This window comes from Hyaena hyaena, unplaced genomic scaffold (genome assembly GCF_003009895.1).
Source record: "Hyaena hyaena isolate Hyena2069 unplaced genomic scaffold, ASM300989v1 scaffold_15, whole genome shotgun sequence".
Lineage (NCBI taxonomy): Eukaryota > Metazoa > Chordata > Mammalia > Carnivora > Hyaenidae > Hyaena > Hyaena hyaena.
In genome coordinates this window covers 4,892,375-4,912,108 of record NW_024080647.1, presented here as the reverse complement: position 1 = coordinate 4,912,108, position 19,734 = coordinate 4,892,375, and the positions used below count along the sequence as shown (strand labels likewise).

Sequence of the window (19,734 nt, the reverse complement as noted above, 5' to 3'; positions counted from 1 at the left end):
TAAATAAAAACCATTAAAAAATTTTTTTAAATTAATGTTTTTGTTTTAAACATTGGAATAGACTATTAAAAAAACCTCACCAAATCATATGGCTTATATTTGCCCTTGTTTGAAGGCACCATCAGGTTAAATAGTTTTCAAACATTTTTTTAAAAGCAGTGGAATGCTGTCATGAGATAATGAGACTTGACCATATACTAAACAAAAAAGTCACTCAGTTAAAAAAAAAAAGAAAGAAACACAAAAATTGAGGCTATTTTTGATAACCCAACAGTGCAGCATGGATAGATGCAACCATCTTAGTATCCAGTTTTATCTTGTCTGCTTACAAAGTTATCAGGAAAATTCTAATTTTCATAGATTGTGGTTTAACACCTCATTTTGAAGCCTTAGATTTTCCTCAGTTAAACTTATACTCTTGAAAAAGCAGTGATCAGAAATTTCTGTTTTACAGTTGAAGCGCTCAGTATGGCTAAACACCTGCTTGCATTTTTTCACTCATAAATATAAGTTCTACAAGAATTGTTCAAAACTTAAAACAAGCACTGAAGCAACAATAATATAATACTATTCGAATTCATTTGACTTACTAGGCTTTAATAGTTATTGCACAACATGCTATGATGCCATGATGAAAGTATTTTTGTGTAAATTTGCTGTGCCTTGCCTGGTATTTTATTGAGAATTACCCAGATGTACTATGGTAGTGTGCTAACTTGAATGATTTGGCATGAGTGGCCTGAATTTTTACAGATGGCACAGAACTATTATCTTTCTAGTCAATGATTCATTTAGGGAACATTAAGATTTGTACATAGGGTTAGCAAAATAAACTTTGTTCTACAGTTTGCATTAAATGCTCGTATTTTGGATGATTCTGTTTTGATAAGATCTGGTATATATTTTTCCTTACTATACTTTGTTAAATCGTTAAAATGACATTTATTCAAATGTTTCTGGAACTCCTTAAATCCTTCTCTAGTGACTTGAATACCAGAGATAAATGATCCCCTGAGATTTCTTGCAGTTCCTTTTTTTTTTTTTTTAATGTTTTTATTTATTTCTGAGAGAGAGGGAGAGAGACAGCGTGAGCAGGGGAGGGTCAGAGAGAGAGGGAGACACAGAATCTGAAACAGACTCCAGGCTCTGAGCTAGCTGTCAGCACAGAGCCTGACCTGGGGCTCAGACCCACAAACCATGAGATCATGACCTAAGCAGAAGTCAGACACTCAACCGACTGAGCCACTCAGGCACCCCTCTTGCAGTTCCTTCTGTAAGAACTCAATAGCACTTATTCTTTCGATGGGATGCTAACTTTGGGGATCAAGTTGATTAAACTGTTTAAGTCCTGAAAAAGAATTGTGTCTCTTTTTTAAATCTGTGATAGATTATAAGATCCTCTTATTGAGGCCCCAAGGAACAGGTTTATTCACCTATAGATTGTAACTCTGCAAATATACCACCATATTAAGAATAATCTCACACATATGCTACTGGTGATGGCAAAATCTCATGTTTTCTTAAATGATATAGCAGTATTATGATTTTTCTTGTATCCCATACCAGTGTGTCTGAATTACAATTTATTCAAATCTTATAATACTTTCATGGTTTGATATCTTAATTTACAAGTTATTTTTTTTTAATTCTTTTCTGATGGTGTAACATTTACTATAGAAACCTTAAAAAAAATCAGAAAAAGATTAAGAAGGAAACCAAAATTAGCCATAATACCACAACCCAGAGATAATCATTGTTTCACTCTTAGTGGTTTTTTTCCTATGCATATTATAATTTTCAAAATATATTCGTCTTAGGGGAAAAAAGAAAATAAAAAGTAAACTCTCATTAATTGTACCACTCAGTGGTAATTATTTGGGGGTATAACCTCTGGCCTTTTTTCTACACGTGAGTGTATGTGTATACACATTCCTTTTATAGCTATTGGAATCATATGCTCTATGCTCTATCCTATTATTCACTTACAATTATAGAAGAGCATCTTCTCAGAATAATAATTATTTAAAAATTTCACATTTAGTGGTGGCTTATTGCATTTTGTAAAGTCCAAACTTGAATTCATTAGTCCCTTTTCCATCAATAGATGTTTTAAATAGCTTCTAGTTTTTCATTAATTCAAACAGTGAGGCAGTTAACTTTTTGCATAAAATTTCCTGTGTCTCTTATTTCATATAGAGTCCTATAAATGAAATTATTGGATTGTTTTTAAGGCACTTCAAATATATTGGCTTGTCAATTTTTAGACAAGTTGTACTGACCTGAATTGTCACCTTGTTTCACTTTTAGGAACCCTTTATAACATTTCCTTAAAATAGATTGCTTATTCCAACGTGATACTAATCCTGATTTATAATTTTTGAGAATATTAAATCAACAACTGCTTATATTGTCCTATGTACTCCTATTTTTAGCAAAAAAAAATTTTAGGTTTTATAATACAGAGATTAAGTGATTTCTATTCCTAGGAAAATATAATGACTACAGATATGTAGTTATAAGAAGTATTCCTATGTTAAGGACAGCTCCACAAGCCTATCTTCAAAACACTAATTTAATTCTTCCAACAAGAAAGTTATATGAAGATTATATTATGAACGACTTGAGGTGTGGTCAGAATCTTTGTCCTAATCAGACTAATATCTCTAGCACCTAGCATAGAATTTGGCTCAAAGTAAATACTTTAGGAGCGTCTGGGTGGCTCAGTCGGTTGAGCATCTGACTTTGGCTCAGGTTGTGATCTCATAATTCATAGGTTCGAGCTCTGTGTCGGGCTCTGTGATGACAGTTTGGAGCCTAGGACCTGCTTTGGGAATTCTGTGTCTCCCTCTCTCTCTGCCCCTCCCCCATTCACCCTCTGTGTCTGTCTCTGTCTCTCTCTCTCAAAAATAAATAAAACATTTAACAAAAAAGTAAACACTTTAATGGAGTAATGAATGGTTTGTACTATCTTGATTTCTCTTGTGGTTATTGAAAGACATAGTATAAGCAGGCCTTGTTTCAACAACTTTTTTTTTTTTTTTTTTTGCTTCCTGAGGTATATTTTGTCAATTGAGAGTGCTGAAGAGATACGAGAATATGTCACTGACCTCCTTCAGGGAAATGAGGACAAAAAAGGTCAATTCATAGAGGAGCTTATAACCAAATGGCAAAAGAATAATCAGGAGTTGAGCTCTGATGCTCTGCAGCAGTCCTTCAAAAAAGATGGTAAGTTAATATAGTTAAGTAATGGACTGGTTTATAGAACCTGCTGTTTTCTGTCACTGCTGCCTCCTCACAGCAAACTTAAGCAGAATCATATGTATACATATTTTTAGTTCAGTTCTACTCAAACTGTAATGAATACTGTTTTGTTGAGACTTTTTCAACTTAGAAAATATCACAAAAATACCTGTTTGCAGATACAAATATGGTTTCAGAATCATTTGAAAAATTAATCCATGGATTAAAAAAACACTTTTCTGGGGTGCCTGGGTGGCTCAGTCAGTTAAGCGTCTGATTTCAGTTCAGGTCATGATCTCACAACTGGTGAGTCCCAGCCCTCTGTCAGGCAGGCTCTGTGCTGACAGCTGAGAGCCTAGAACCTGCTTCAGATTCTGTATCTTCTCTCTCTCTGCCCCTCCATTCACTCTCTGTGTCTGTCTCTCTCAGAATAAATAAACATTGGAAAAAATTTAAAAAAATTTTTTTTTAGTTATCTGTATACCTGTATAAAAGTAAATGTCGACCAATTTTAGTACGGATAGCATTTAGAAGTAACTAGTTAAAAGATAATGAAGGATAAACACCAAACTAAATAACCTAAGTCATTATTATCATATAATCTAAACTCTATCAGATATTAGGGGTGCCGGGGTGGCTCAGCCAGTTAAACATCTGACTCTTGGTTTTGGCTCAGGTCTGTCTCACACCTTGTGAGTTAAAGCCCAGCATCAGGCTCTGCACCAAGAACACAAACCCTGCTTGGAATTCTCTCTGTCTCTCTGCCCCTCCCTCTCTCTCTTCTCTCTCAAAATAAATAAATAAACTTTAAAGAAAATATCAGATTTTCATTTACTTTCTTAATCCTAGCCAGTATTCTTTATCACTGACTATCTTGAAAATAATAGTTTAAATTTAATTCTAGTTTGAGAGGAAAAGCTAAAGTAAAAACCTGCCTGATTGCATATGTTCACTCTAAATATTAAGCATCACCTTCTGTTTATTAGGTATCAGTTCACCAGTGAATCCCATTATTATCAATCTATCTATGTACATATATGTATAATTTTTTTTCTTTAAAGAAATGTTGGATGGGCAGAGATCAGGAGACCAGCTAAAGAGGAGTAGGCGGAAAGGCAGAAATAGACAGGAAGTTCCTGCATTTGCTGAACCTGACACAACCACGGAGGTCAAAACACCTTTTGATTTGGCCAAGGTGAGTGCATATAGAATGAATCATATTCTAGCTGTATGAAAAAGAGGAGGTGACTGATACATTTCAGAAAGCAGAGTGTACAAATTGGTCTAGAATGGCAGTTATTCAACAAATGCATGAATTTATGGAGAGAAACTAATGATGATGTATTACTTTCTATATGGTAGATTTTTTTGTCAGCCTGATTAATTAATTATTATAAGGACATCTTGGTTAGAAATGAGATTGAGAAAGATATATATATATAAGATGGAAACTATTTAATGAAGTGCACCAGCGCTTCAATTTCAGCCTTTTTTGTGTGTGGATTTTTACTAAAAGAATGCACAATTATAGCTGTTATTAAAAGGGTTCCTAACTTGGGCCATCTTCCACTGTACCATTGTCATAATCATTTAGTGTTTAGAGTTTTTTTGTATTCACTCTGCTCCCTGTGAGGTAAGCAGAAGTATTTATAATCAGGGAAATTTGAGAAACTAAATTTCCCGACATAAGGGAATAGTTAATTATGCTAAGATGGCAGATTTGTGATCAAAAAATTCTGAGTGTGCAATAAAACATGGAAAAGTGTTTGCAAAATATTAAGTTCAAGGGAAAAAAATAGAGATTTAAGCCTTTTACCAAGTGGAATAAAATGAGCAAAGAAGCATCATAAGCAAAAGAAAAAACACAAATGACCAATAGACATTAAAAGATGTTTAACTTTACCAGTTTGTCACCCTAATTGCCTGGGAGTTTCTCAATTTAAGCACTGTAAGTCTAGTATTCTGGGATTTTCCTATGTCCTAGGCAAACCAGGATGTGTTTGTGTATTCATGTGTATTAATCTGTACTGATCACTAGTGATCAATAAATATACATTAAATCTCTGAAATATAGCCTATAATTAAAAAAGTTTTTAATGTTTATTTATTTTTGAGAGAGAGAGCACAGCCGGGGCGGGGGTGGGGTGCAGAGTGAGAGGGAGACACAGAATCTGAAGCAGGCTCCAGGCTCTGAGCTGTTAGCTTAGAGCCCAGTGTAGGACTCAAACTCACAAACCATGAAATCATGACCCCAGCCCAAGTTGGACGCTTAACCAACTGAGCCACCCGGGTCCCCTGCCTATAATTTTAAATTGTTAAAGATTTTAAAAATAGGGACACCTGGGTGGCTCAGTTGGTTAAGTGTCCGACTTTGGCTCAGGTCATGATCTCACAGTTTGTGGGTTTGAGCCCCGCATCGGGTTCTGTGCTGGTAGCTCAGAGCCTGGATCCTGCTTCAGATTCTGTGCCTCCCTCTCTCTGCCCCTCACCCGCTCATGTTGTGTCTCTCTCTGTCTGAAAAATAAATAAAAACTATTAAAAAAATTTTTTTAATATTTTAAAAATAGAATCTCAGTGATGGTGAAGTTGTATTAAAACAAGAGCCCCTGTAAACTACTGGTGGCAGTGTAAATTGGTTTAAGCTCTCTTAAGCAGTTTGGCAGCATACATCAAGAACCACAGAAATGTTCATATTTTTTGACTTATTAATATGATTCAAAAATCTAATATAAGAAAATAATCAGAAATGCACACAGAAGAACTATTGAAAATTTGAATTGATCTGTTTAGCAATAAGAGAAGGATAAAATAAATTATACGTCTCTCACTTGATGAAATACCATGCAACTAATAAAATTATTCTCCAAAATACATCATTTGGGAAAACATCATAAAATATTGGGTAAAAATGTGTGAATGAAATATGTATGTTTGAATTTTGCATTTAAATTTTTTTTAAGGTTTATTTTTGAGTGGGGTGGAGAGAGAGAGAGAGAGAGAGAGATTATGAGGGGCAGAGAGACAGAGAATCAGAAGCAGGCTCCAGGCTCCTAGCTGTCAGCACAGAGGCTGACACAGGTCTCAAACCCACAAACCGTGAGATCATGACGTGAGCTGAACAGAGCCTGGAGCCTTCTTCTGATTCTTTGTCTCCCTCTCTCTTTTCCCCTCCCCTGCTCATCCTCTCTCTCTCTCTCTCTCTCTCTCTCAAAAATAAAGCATTTAAAAAATTTGTTTTTTTAGTTTTTTTTTAAATTGATTTTTTGCATTTAAAAAATACTTGGAACACCTGGGTGACTTAGTTGGTTGAGCAGCCATCTCTTGATTTCAGTTTGGGTCATGATCTCACAGTTGGTGGAATCAAGGTCTGCATCCAACTCAAGCTGAGGGTGGAGCCTACTTGGGATTCCCTCTCTCTGTCACCTTCACCTCTCCTACTCGTGTGTGCATTCTCTCTCTCTCTCTCTCTCTCTGTCTCTCAAATTAAAAAAAAAAACTTATTCTATAGACACAAACATTTTCACACACACACGCACACACAAAAATAGACGGGAAGGAAAATGTTAAAAATGGTGTTTCTTTTTTTTAATGACAGTGTTTTAATTTTTCCTCCTTATTTTTCTCTTTATACTGTATTTTCCATTTTTTATGTTTGTTTTTACAGTGAACAAGAATAACCTTCCTAAAAACCAGCTTTGTTGAAGTGTAATTAAATACATATGTTATTGTATATATTTAAGGTACACAATTTGATAAGTTTTTTTTAACCATCTTAACCAGTTTTTTAGAAGTGTACTTTAGTAGTGCTAACAGTATTTTCGTATTGTTGTGCAGTAGATCTCCAGGACTTTTTCATCTTGTAAAGCTGAAACTCTGTACCTGTTAAATAACTCCCCATTTTCTCTTGCTCCCAGTCCCTGTCAAGCACCATTCTACTTTTCTCTTTCTAGGAGTTCGACTGCTTTAAATCTAAGTGGAACCAAACAGTATTTTTCCTTTTGTGCCTGGCTTATTTCATATAGCATAATGTTCTCAAGGTTCATTTACATTGTAGTGTATGACAGAATTTCTTTTTTTAAAAAATAAAACCCTTTTTTTTAATGTATATTTAGTTTTGAGAGAGAATGTGTGTAGGGGAGGGACAGAGGGAGGGAAACAAACCACAAGATCATGACCTGAACTGAAGTCAGCCACTCAGTCGACTGAGCCACACAGATCCCCTTCCTCCTTCTTAAGGCTAAATAATATTCCATCATATGTATGTATATATATACACACCACATTTTGTTTATCCACTCCTCTCTCAATGTAATTTTGGGTTGCTTTCACTTTTTGGCTGTTGTGAATAGTACTGCTTTGAACTTGGGTGTGTGGTTATCTCTTAAGGATCCTACTTTTTTTAAACGTTTTTATTTATTTCTGAGAGAGAGCGAGAGAGCGAGCGCACGCGCGTATGAGCAGGGGGAGAGTCAGAGAGAGAGGGAGACACAGAATCTGAAACCGGTTCCAGGCTCTGAGCTGGCTGTCAGCACAGAGCCCGACGCGGGGCCAAGAATGCGAGATCAGATCTGAGCCAAAGTCAGACACTTAACCGACTGAGCCACCCAAACGCCCCTTAAGGATCCTACTTTCAAGTCTTGTGGATATATATACTCAGAAGTGACATTGCTGGCTCATATGGTAATTCCAAATAGGTGTTCTTAGATGGGGAAAAAAAATGGAAAGAGAAGCGCCTGGGTAGCTCAGTTGGTTGAATGTCCAACTCTTGATTTCGGCTTATATTGCAATCCCAGGGTCATGAGATCGAGCCCTGCATTGGGCTCCTTACTGAGCATGGAGCCTGCTTAAGATTCCCTCTCCCCCACTCACACACACACACTCTTTCTCTCTCTCGCTAAATAAAACAACCAGAAAGAATGATGACTAATATAACAAAGACCCATGTACTCATCACCCAGAATTGCCAATTGATAACATTTTTTATATTTGCTTCAGGTCTTCTCTTTTTTCTTTTTGTAAAAGTTTATTTATTTTGAGAGAGAGTGAGGGCAGGGAGGGGCAGATAGTAAAGGAGAGAAAGAGACTCCCAAGCAGACTCTGTGCTGTCAGTGCAGAGCCTAATGAGGAGCTTGAACTCAAAATCTGTGAGATCATGACTGAGCTGAAATCAGGAGTCGGATGCTCAACCAACTAAACCACCCAGGTGCCCCAGGTCTTGTCTTTTTTTTTAATAAAATAAATGAGGAGCTCCTAGTTTGCTCAGTCAGTAAAGCATGCAACTCTTGATCTCAGGGTTGTGAGTTTGAGTCCCATATTGGACAAAGAGATTGCATAAAATAAAATAAATGGACTCTTAAAAAGAAATTTGAAATTCTCTTCTCTCTACCAAGTGGGTCTTGATTTTGCCCCCCAGGGAATATGTCTGGAAGCCTTTTGGCTGTCACAGTATGGGGCAAAGGGGTGCTATTACCATCTAGTGAGTAGAGGCCAAAGATGCTATTAAACATCCTATGTCTCACAGGGCATCCTCCACAACAAAGAAATCAGTAGTGCTTAGGTTGAGAAACTAATGTACAGTTCTGTTTGCTCCCGCTGTATAGATGATTAATATCATGAATTTAGTGTGAACCTTAAAATCAGTAGTCTATATTTTCATATATAGGAGTATGTCAACAACATATAGTATAATTTTGTGTGATTTTTTTAAAAAATGTAGATAGATAGGGTGCCTGTGTGGCTCAGTTTGTTAAGACTCCAACTTGATTTCAGCTCAGGTCACAATCTCAGGTTCGTGAAATCAAGCCCCACTTTGGGCTCTGCGCTAAAAGCACAAAGCTTACTTGGGATTCTCTCTCTCCCTGTCTCTCTGCCCCTCCCCTGCTTGTGCTCTCTTCCTCTCTCAAAAATAAATAAACATTAAAAAAAATCTTTTTTTTAATAATTAATTTTTAAAATTTTAATTAAAAAATTGTTAATGTTTATTTATTTTTGAGAGAGGGTGACAGATAGAGCTCAAGTGGCAGGGAGTGGGGGATCAGAGAGAGAGAGAGACATAGAATTCAAAGAATTCAAAGCAGGCTCCCGGCTCTGGGCTGTCAGCGCAGAGCCTGACATGGGGTTCAAACTCACAACTGTGAGATCATGACCTAAGCTGAAGTTGGACACTCAACCGACTGAGCCACCCAGGCACTGAATGAAAATAAACAAACATTAAAAAAAGATAACCATAGTCCATGCCTGGATCGCTGAACTATGGAATATTTAAAAAAAAAAAAAGTAGGTTAATAGCATAATGTCAGTTTGCAGACTTTTTTTTTAGAACTTTTTGAGAGCTATCTGTGATATACGTAGACTTGGTTTGTTTCTCTCTTTTTTTTAATAAAATTTTTTATGTAGTTTATTTATATTTGAGACGGAGACAGAGCATGAGGGAGGGGCAGAGAGAGAGGGAGACACAGAAACTGAAACAGGCTCCAGGTTCTGAGCTGTCAGCACAGAGCCCGATGCGGGGCTTGAACTTATGAACTGTGAGATCATGACCTGAACTGGAGTCAGATGCTTAACTGACTGAGCCACTCAGGAGCCCCTGGTTTGTTTCTCTTAACTCGTATATAAGATTCCACTGATTCAGTTTCTCTGTTAAGTCACAAATGCACTTTTATCTTGTTTATAATAGCTTGCTGTTATGAATACTGCAATGACATTCTTATATATATTTCCTTCAGGTACACTTGAGAGTGTTTAGTATTTACCTGTTACTAGAATTGCTGGGTTATATAGGCTTTGTTAATTTTTCTTTTATTGAAACTACCAAATTAATTTCTAAAGTAGTACCAGTTTTATCCTCCTACTATCAAGGTAAACAATTTTTCTTTTTCTTTGCCAATATGTAATATTGTGAGGCCTTTAAAGTTTTGTCCTTTTCTTTCTTTTTTTTTTTTTTTTTAATATTTTTTTTTCTAGGAGAGAGAGAAAGAGACAGTGTGAGCAGGGGAGGGTCAGAGAGAGAGGGAGACACAGACTCTGAAATAGGCTCCAGGCTCTGAGCTGGCAGTCAGCACAGAGCCCGACACGGGGCTTGAACCCACAAACCACGAGATCATGACCTAAGCGAAAGTTGGACGCTTAACCGACTAAGCCACCCAGGTGCCCAGTTTTGTCCTTTTCTTAATTCTTATTTTTATTTATTTGTTTTTTAAGTAATCTCTATACCCAAAGTGGGGCTTGAGCTTAAAACTTTGACATCTTGAGTTACATACTCTATTGACTGAGGTGTTGACCATCCAGGTGCCCATTTTAAGTATAAGAAATGGTATTTAATTTTGGTTTGCATACACATGATTTCTAAATAGAGACTGTCATTTGGAGAGTTTATTGATTTGTTTTTGGTTTCTGCTTTTTTGGCCTTTTGGATTATCATGAACTACTCATATTCTTGATATGCTTTTCTGCTGAGTTGATGGTCTTTTTAAAATTGTTTTATGAGAGTTCTTTATTACTTAAAAAATTTTTAATTTTAATGTAGTCAAATATATTGATCTCTTTCTTTGTTTTATGCTTTTTATAGCTTATTTAAGCTTTAAGGCATTTTCTCACTCTGAAGTGAAACATATATTCTCCTAAATTTGCCTCTAATAGTATAAAAGTTACAGTTCTCACATTGCAGTTTGTAATTCATCTGAACATTGTTTTGAGTAATATCTTGTATACTCTTATCAGTAAAATTACTTGTTTTTAAAATTTTTAAAAATGTTTTATTTATTTTTGAGAGAGAGAGAGAGAGGCAGTGTGAGCAGGAAAGGGTCAGAGAGAGAGAGAGAGAGACACACACAGAATTGGAAACAGGCTCCAGGCTCTGAGCTAGCTGTCAGTACAGAGCGTGATGTGGGGCTCGAACCCACGAACAGTGAGATCATGACCTGAGCCGAAGTCAGATGCTTAGCCAACTGAGCCACCCAGGTGCCCCCAAACTTACTTGTTTTTAAAGTAGAAGATGTATTACATAGATGTGTGTGAGTATATATTTTATAACTGGTGACTGCAAGTATATAGAATCTTAATGTAAAAGTAGAAGTCAGACCCTAAAGAGAATATTTTCTGGTCACAGTGATCAAATAATGGATATTTTTTTTCTTCTAAGTAAGCTCTGTGCCCACTGTGCTGCTTGAACTCACAACGTCAAGGCCAAAAGTCACATGTTGAGCCAAATAGGTACTCCATATAATGGATAAAAATTTTAAAACCTTATTTCATTCTTTTAAAAATAGTTATGAAATAATAGCATACAATACAATAATGAATTTTTAATTTTTAACATCCAGGAGAGAAAGTTGTTGAAAACAACATGAGAAGTATTATCTGTGTTTTCTCTTTCTTTTTTTTTTTAATATTTTTTTAAGTTTCTTAATGTTTTATTTATTCCTGAGAGAGAGAGAGAGAGAGAGACAGCATGAGCAGAGGAGGGTCAGAGAGAGAGGGAGACACAGAATCTGAAACAGGCTCCGGGCTCTGAGCTGGCTGTCAGCACAGAGCCCGATGCGGGGCTCGAACCCAAGAACTGTGAGATCATGACCTGAGCTGAAGTCGGACGCTTAACCGACTGAGCCACCCAGGCGCCCTGTGTTTTCTCTTTTGAATCAATTTCTTCGGGATGATTTTTCAAAAATTCCAGTTCAGTTTTTAAAAGTTTTGAGGTTGTTGATAAATATTAAAAAAAAATTTTTTTTAATGTTTATTTTTGAAAGAGAGGTACAGAGTGCCAGCAAGAGAGGAGCAGAGAGAGGGAGACACGGAATCCGAAGCAGGCTCCAGGCTGTGAGCTGTCGGTGCAGAACCAGATGTAGGGCTCAAACTCATGAACTGCGAGATCATGACCTAAGTCAGACACTTAATCAACTGAGCCACCCAGGCACCCCAATAAATATTTTAACATTTTATATTCCAATCTTTTTAAGTATTTTTAAAATAATCATTTAATCTTTTAATCTATTCAGTCCTATGTTGCTTTAGTTTGTTTGGTCAACTTATTCATTTACCATTCCACATTAAAGAAGCCTACTTTGAATATGCAATATTTCTACAACTACAACCTAGCTTTTTAGTGATGTAGATGCCAATCTTAGTTTACAAAGTATTTCAATTTTTATTAATGGATCTTAATGAATAAGGTTCCTTGATGTTTGTTGTTAAATAGGTTTCATAAGATAAAATAAAAACCATGCTTCACTGTTAAGTTCCCAGGTTTGGGTAGGGAAAGATCTTTGAATTAATAATGACTTAACATTTAATTTCATATTTCTTAATGCTTTAAGAGTGGCGTATCTCTCAACAACTTGTTTCTGAGTCTGTATTTAGTTCTTATGTATTTTCTACTCCTGCAGACTTGGAAAATGATTTTGAAAAAAATGGTTTATCCCCTATACAGTAGTTTCTTGTTAAAGCTGCAGTGTATACTGAGTGAGTTCTCAACTATTATGTGTAGGAGAAATACACGGTTAGGTTTCTGTGAGTATCTGGTCAAAACATTTCTATCAAACATTCAATACATAAAATTATTTTATGTGTGTTTCTTTTTAAATACACTCTACCCTGTTGTTGCGGACGAAACGACACAAAGGACAAGACACACACAAAAGACAGACACAGACTCAACTCCAGCCGGAGGAACAATTCTCCGCAAGTCTTGCGGTTTATTTTATACCCCGGTAACTGGATATAAAGTGAAATCTACAAGATGCATTCCTTTACCAATTAAGGGCAAGTAGCCAAACACATTTCAAGGACAGGGGGTAGCAAAGGGAGGAAGCGACCACAACATGTTTACTAAGAAGCCTGCCCACAATTTCAGCCTTCTCCTTACTTCTAAGGAGGGCATGTTCCCTTGTTTGCGAGCGGACCATTAAACTTGGATATTGTGTGCAGGCCTCCTGGCAGAGCATCCTGTTTGCAGGCATGCTTTGCCCAGGCAGGGAGCCCTGTGTGCAGGCACATCCCCGCATCCCTAACCACGCTTTCTTGTGGTCACTGTCGGGCTCCCACACTCTGTCTTGTTGATGTATTAACACTGAATTCAGAGCTCACATTCTTATGCCTGAAGAAAGCTTAACTAACACACCTATATAAATGTGCTCATGAATACTAGACAACATGTAAGCACTATGCATGGGACCATTTTAAGTATTAGGATCACCAAGAAAAAGCATAGAAATGCAGAAAAGTGACAGTAAATAGACTAAAAATAAGACACTTGTTTACAGTGTAATAGCTGAAACAAGAAGGCAGATTATTCCTTTGCTCAACCTTAACGGGAAATCTATACATTTGGAGGCTCAGATTTTTTGCCACTCTGTTCATGTCCACAAATGGTTGTAAAAGCACCTGGAGTATTGATTTGGGGGTTACAAATAAATTCTGGTTAGTAGGCACATTCATAGATCTGGAATCATGAGTACTGATAAAGCTGTGTACTTATAGTTCCACTTTTGGACCGTAGGTAAATCTGTCTTCGAGTTCTATACACAGTTCTTTTGGTTATTTAGAAAATTCAGAAATTTGTATTGCATGTCTACTGTATGTCAAGAACTGATTTAGACATTATACATTATAGCAGTAAACAAAACACTTAAGGTTTCTATGCTCTCCTAGAGGTTACATCTTAGTGGTTCAAAAAAATGTAGAAAAGCTGGTTGAAAAAAATTTTTAAGTAATTTTAGGTTATAAAAACTTACATGAAAGAAATAAAAAGGGCAATGTGATAGGCAGTAGTTGGTAGGAAGGGAGCTAATTTAGGTAGGGTATTCAGGGAAAGCCTTTCTGAGGGAGTGAAATTATAGCTCAGAACTGAGCAATGAAAAGGAACTGGCATGTAAAGATGGGCTAGCAAATCATGGAAATAGCCTAAATGTCCATCAACTGATGAATGGATCAAGAAGATGTGGTTTATAGGGGCACCTGGGTGGCTCAGTCAGTTAAGTGACCGACTTTGGCTCAGGACATCATCTCACGGTTCATAGGTTCGAGCTCTGTGTAAAGCTCTGTGTTGACAGCTCAGAGCCTGGAGCCTGCTTCGAATTCTGTGTCTCCCTCTCTCTCTGACCCTCCCCTGCTCACACTGTCTGTCTGTCTGTCTCTCTCTCTCAGAAATAAATAAAACATTAGGAAAAAAAAGAAATGAAGATGTGGTTTATATATATACAATGGAATACTACACGGCAGTGAGAAAGAATGAAATCTGGCCATTTGTAGCAACGTGGATGGAACTCGAGGGTGTTATGCTGAGCGAAATAAGTCAGGCAGGAAAGACAGATACCATATGTTTTCACTTATAAGTGGATCAGGAGAAATTTAACAGAGGACCATGGGGGAGGAGAAGGGGAAAAAATAGTTGGGGAGAGGGAGGGAGGCAAAGCATGAAGAGACTCTTGAATACTGAGAACAAACTGAGGGCTGATGGGGGTGGAGGAAAGGGGAAGGGAGGTGATGGGCATGGAGGAGGACACTTGTTGGGATGAGCACTGGGTGTTATATGGAAACCAACTTGACAATAAACTATGAAAGGAAAAAAAGAGAGATGGGCTAGGAACAGTTCAGATTGAAGGAATGACAAGTGTAAAGTAGAGATGGAGACAGGTATTTAGGAATTATCAGAGAAGCCTGTGTGGCTGAAGCATAGTGAACAGGGGAAGAGTGATATGTAGAAGAGATTGGAGAGCATCTGGAGGCCACATGTAAAGCTTTATAGGGCATTATAAGTAGCTTGGATTTTATTCTAAGCACAATGGGAAGGCAGTGAATAGTTTTGTTTGTTTGTTTGTTTTTAACGTTTATTTATTTTTGAGACGGAGAGCACGAGCTGGGGAGGGCCAGAGAGAGAGGGAGACACAGAATCCAAAACAGACTCCAGGCTCTGAGCTAGCTGTCAGCACAGAGCCCAATGCAGGGCGTGAACCCACCGACCGTGAGATCATGACCTGAGCTGAAGCTGGTCGCTCAACCGACTGAGCCACCCAGGTGCCCCAAGGCAGTGAATAGTTTTAAGCAGTGCAGTGACATCCTATGAATTTTCTTGCTTGTCCTGTTCTTCCTTTTTCTCCTGTATTTCTCAATACGTACTCATTGCCCATTATGTATACGAGAACTCATCAAAGCACAGCCCTCAAATACCTTATGTTAATATTACTGGTTAATTTACTGGGAGTCAAATATAAGTTTCTGCTTGTAACAAGATTTTAATCTTCTCACCACCATCACTGACAGTCAAAGATATAATTGACTAGTTTGAAAAATGGCAGCCTGCTAGATTAAATAAAATTTTCAGCACTCAGATTTTAATTTTTACCTAAGTTGACTTCTATATTATCCTTATATCTCAACTTTTAGCATGTCATAGCAAAGAATTGTCCTTTTCCTTGTAGTAACTTTCCCCTCCATTAAAACTCTTAAGATTTTTCTTCCTTGAAAAGGGAAAAGGGAAAGCAAGAGGCATATATGCAAATAAGTGTTCGAATGTTTATATCCCCCCACCCAAATTTACATGCCGAAATGCTAGGGTGATTATACTAGGAAGTATACACATTTGTGTTGAGTATGCATCCAAGAACTGAATTGCTGTGTCACAAGATATGCACATGTTGAGCTTCAGTAGATACCAGATTATACTCCCACTGACAGTGTATGAAAACGTTAATTGTTCTTCTTGTATCCTTGCCAGCACTCCGTATTTTCTTTTTCAGTTTAGTGCTTCTGGTTGGTATTGAATTTTGGTTTTATTTTGCATTACCGTGATGAGTAATGGAGTTAACTTAAGTACCTTTTCCTGTGTGTGATGGCCAATTGGATATCTTCTTTTATGAAGTTCCTGTCTAGATATTTTGCCCATTTTTATGTCGTATCATCTGTCTTCTTTTTATTGAGTCATTTTTAAATTTTTTTCTTATTTTAAACCTGTGAGTATCATTGCTTTTAGAGGCATTTTTGTTTTATGATCTCTACTTTAACCATGTTTAAATATGCCCCATAAACAGCTTTTACTGCTAGATATACCTTCTACCAGCTATAATAGAGGGCTGAAAGCTACTAGCAGAAAAGGCAAGGTATATCAGCTAGTTTTTCTAGAATATAACCTTTCTTCAGACCCTTGATTATAATCCTTAATTTGTATTTCTCTCCCTCCCTTTCTTCTGTCCCAGTTCCTAGGTAGTATATAAGTTGTCATTGAACAGAATTGAGGTTTTTCTTTTCTTGACTATTTTCATTGTCATTAATTTTTTTATGTTATTTCTGATATCTTTGTACATTTAGGCACAAGAGAACAGCAGCTCCTTAAAGAAGAAGACAAAGTTTGTCAGTTTATACACAAAAGAGGGACAAGACAGGCTTGCAGTCCTAATTCCTGGTCGCCATCCTTGTGACTGCCTGGGCCAGAAGCACAAGCTGATCAATAATTGTTTGATCTGTGGGCGTATTGTCTGTGAACAAGAGGGTTCTGGCCCCTGCTTCTTCTGTGGTACTCTGGTAAATTGTTTCTTTATGTTTTATTTTGTTATCCTTTGGTTGACTACATAGGGACATTCACGTCCTTAGTAATTTCTTTTTCTTTTTTTTTGGATAGTTCTTCCCTCAAGTGTCCAGTAAACTCTGGTAGCAGGAATTTAATTAGTCAAAAACCCAAGGTTATATCTTAGTACTGAGGACTTAGTGAGAAGAGTTTTGACTATATACATTGTGAGGGCTCCAAATCTTGTACTGTAACATAACCCTCAGGTTATTATAGCTTCTGTTTCCAGGACAACTCCTTTTCATCTTCATTGTCTGAGAGAATGACCTCAAGAGTGTGGCAGTAATGACGGTCTTACAAACACCCTAATGAGTTGTCTGGAAAGCTTATTCTGCCAGTTGAGCTAGTTGGCAGAAGCAACTACGTTTGATGTTGGTGAAGACATCCATTTTATATATTGCTTTGTTTTCCCTTCTTTGATGGGACCTTTAATTATTCAGTACACTCAAATAAGCTGATAAAAAAAAATAAGCTAGTAGTGGATGACCGGAAAAGTGTAGTGTCTACCATAAAAAATATTCATAAAATCAAAAAAAATATTCTTAAATAAATATCCTCTGATATTATAGAGAAACACCCTATAGCTGCTAGTGAGAACTTTGTGCCACTGAGGCAACCTCTAGGCAATTCCATGTTTTCTGATAGATTTTTTGAATCCTTCAGTTCAAGAAAGAGTAATGTAAAGCAGATTGGCCTTGAAGTCTTGCACTTTTTTTTTTTTAAACATACCCACTTATACTATTCTAGTTTTTATTTTGATTTATTTATTTTTTTAATGTTTTATTTATTTCTGAGAGAGAGAAAGAGACAGCATGAGCAGGGGAGGGTCAGAGAGAGAGGGAGACACAGAATTGGAAACAGGCTCCAGGCTCTGAGCTAGCTGTCAGCACAGAGCCCGACGCGGGGCTCGAACCCACTAACCGTGAGATCATGACCTGAGCCGAAGTCAGACGCTTAACCGACTGAGCCACCCAGGCGCCCCAAAGTCTTGCACTTTTATAAATTCACTATGAAATTGGTTTTGAAGTAACTCCTTTTTTGCCTCCCTTCTTACAATTGCAGTGATTTTTATAAGAAACAGAAAACTTTCTTTGCTTAATATATTCATTATTTTATAGTAGGTAGTATTCAAAGACAAAGAAATGAAATATGTATAGTATAAAAGACTAATTTTCACTGATGGTGCTGTAATTTGCTTTTTCTGGTTCTTTCGAAAAGACAACTGCTTATAATTTCTTTTGTAAGACTTGGTTTCATGATTAGAACTGGAAGCTTTAAAAAAAAAAAAAAAAAAGTCTTGTATATTTTCTCCCGGTATTCTCAATGATGGCAAATCTTTTTTGAAATTAGGTTAGATGTTTTTTCTTTCTTTTTTTTTTTTTGCTATCAAATCATTCAGGGACACTTCCACTGAGATCAGTTTTTTCTGTGGTTCATGAAAGAATGGAAAAATTGAAAGAGACTAGGGCAAACTCATTTGGATATGTATATTTTTGTTATGTTTGAATAACAAAAAGCACCTCTGGTCTCATTTTATTGCCATATCTCATGTGTAATTTGAGGTAACTTTTTAGGTACATTAAGCAAACAAAATTAACGTAATTATTACATCATGTGTCTTGTTCTTATTATTTTATAGGTGTGTACTCGTGAAGAACAGTATATTTTACAGCGTGACTCAAACAAGAGCCAGAAACTGCGAAAGAAGCTAATGTCAGGTAGGCAGCAATCTTCTGATTGAAACACCATGGTGATAAATGCATTTTGTTGTATCTGTGATTGTTTTTCTTGCATACTGGTATGCAAGATGCAGTTTACTCACTCATTTATTTAAAAAAATTTTTTTTAATGTTCATTTATTTTTGAGACACAGAGAGAGATAGAGTTTGAGCAGGGGAGGGGCAGAGAGAAAGGAAGATGCAGAATCTGAAGCAGCCTCCAGGCTTTGAGCTTTCACCAGGAGCCCATCAAGAGGCTAGAACTCCAAGCTGTGAGATTATGAGCTAAGCCAAAGTCAGATGTTCAACTGACTGAGCCACACAGGTGCCCCTATTCACTTATTTATTCTACAGGTTTTTAAAACAATTTTTTTATATTTACTTTGTTTTTGAGAGAGAGAGGTGGGTGAGGGACAGAGAAAGAGAGAATTCTAAGCAGTCTCCATCTGTCAAGGTTCGATCCTAGGATCCATGAAATCGTGACCTGAGCCAAAATCAAGAGAAGGATGCTTAACTGATTGAGCCACCCAGGTGCTTCTCTAAGCATTTATTTTATATTTTAAAAAAATGTTTGTTTATTTTGTGCAAGAGAGCACGCATGAACAAGGGAGGGGCAGAGAAAGAGGGAGAAAAAGAACCCAAGCAGACTCCATACTGTCAGCACGGAGATCAATGCAGGGCTCAGTCTCATAAAACGTGAGATCACGACCTGAGCCAAAAGCAAGAGTCAGAGGCGTAACCAACCAAACCACCCAGGTGCCCCTACAAGCTTTTATTTAATAACTATTAAAACCACATAACATTGAGCAAAAAACTAATAATATTGGATTATAGATAAGAGAATAAAATGAATTAAATGAATAAGTTAATAAATACGGGAGAAGGGATAGCTTTTTCTTATAGAAAAATTCCAATTAATAATGTGAAGGAATGAGGGTTATAGAAAAATCACCATTTAGAATACCGCAGTAGTAGTAATTGCTACAGACAAGGTCCACTAATGGAAGCTAAAACTGTTGGGTGAAAAGTTAAAGAATAGCAGATTTGCAAAGTCATGAGACACCAGGAACAACTGAAGAACTGTCGCAGATTAGAGGATACTAAGGAGACATGACAAGTAGCTGCAATGTAGGATCCTGAATTGGATCCCAAAATAGGAAAATAACATTAATGGGAAAAATGTTGGAATCCAACTATCCAATTTTTTTTTTTTTTTTTTTT

General features: G+C 36.9%; 1 protein-coding gene across 1 annotated transcript in view; it reads left to right on the top strand.

Annotated features, from left to right (window-relative positions):
- TRIP4 (thyroid hormone receptor interactor 4) overlaps positions 1-19,734 on the top strand; it is a 72,467-nt gene that overhangs the window by 1,640 nt on the left and 51,093 nt on the right. The window contains exons 2-5 of the mRNA XM_039219514.1: positions 3,056-3,225; positions 4,302-4,435; positions 16,540-16,752; positions 18,435-18,513. Coding sequence (XP_039075445.1) covers positions 3,056-3,225; positions 4,302-4,435; positions 16,540-16,752; positions 18,435-18,513 — 596 coding nt within the window. The remainder of the gene's footprint in view (positions 1-3,055; positions 3,226-4,301; positions 4,436-16,539; positions 16,753-18,434; positions 18,514-19,734) is intronic.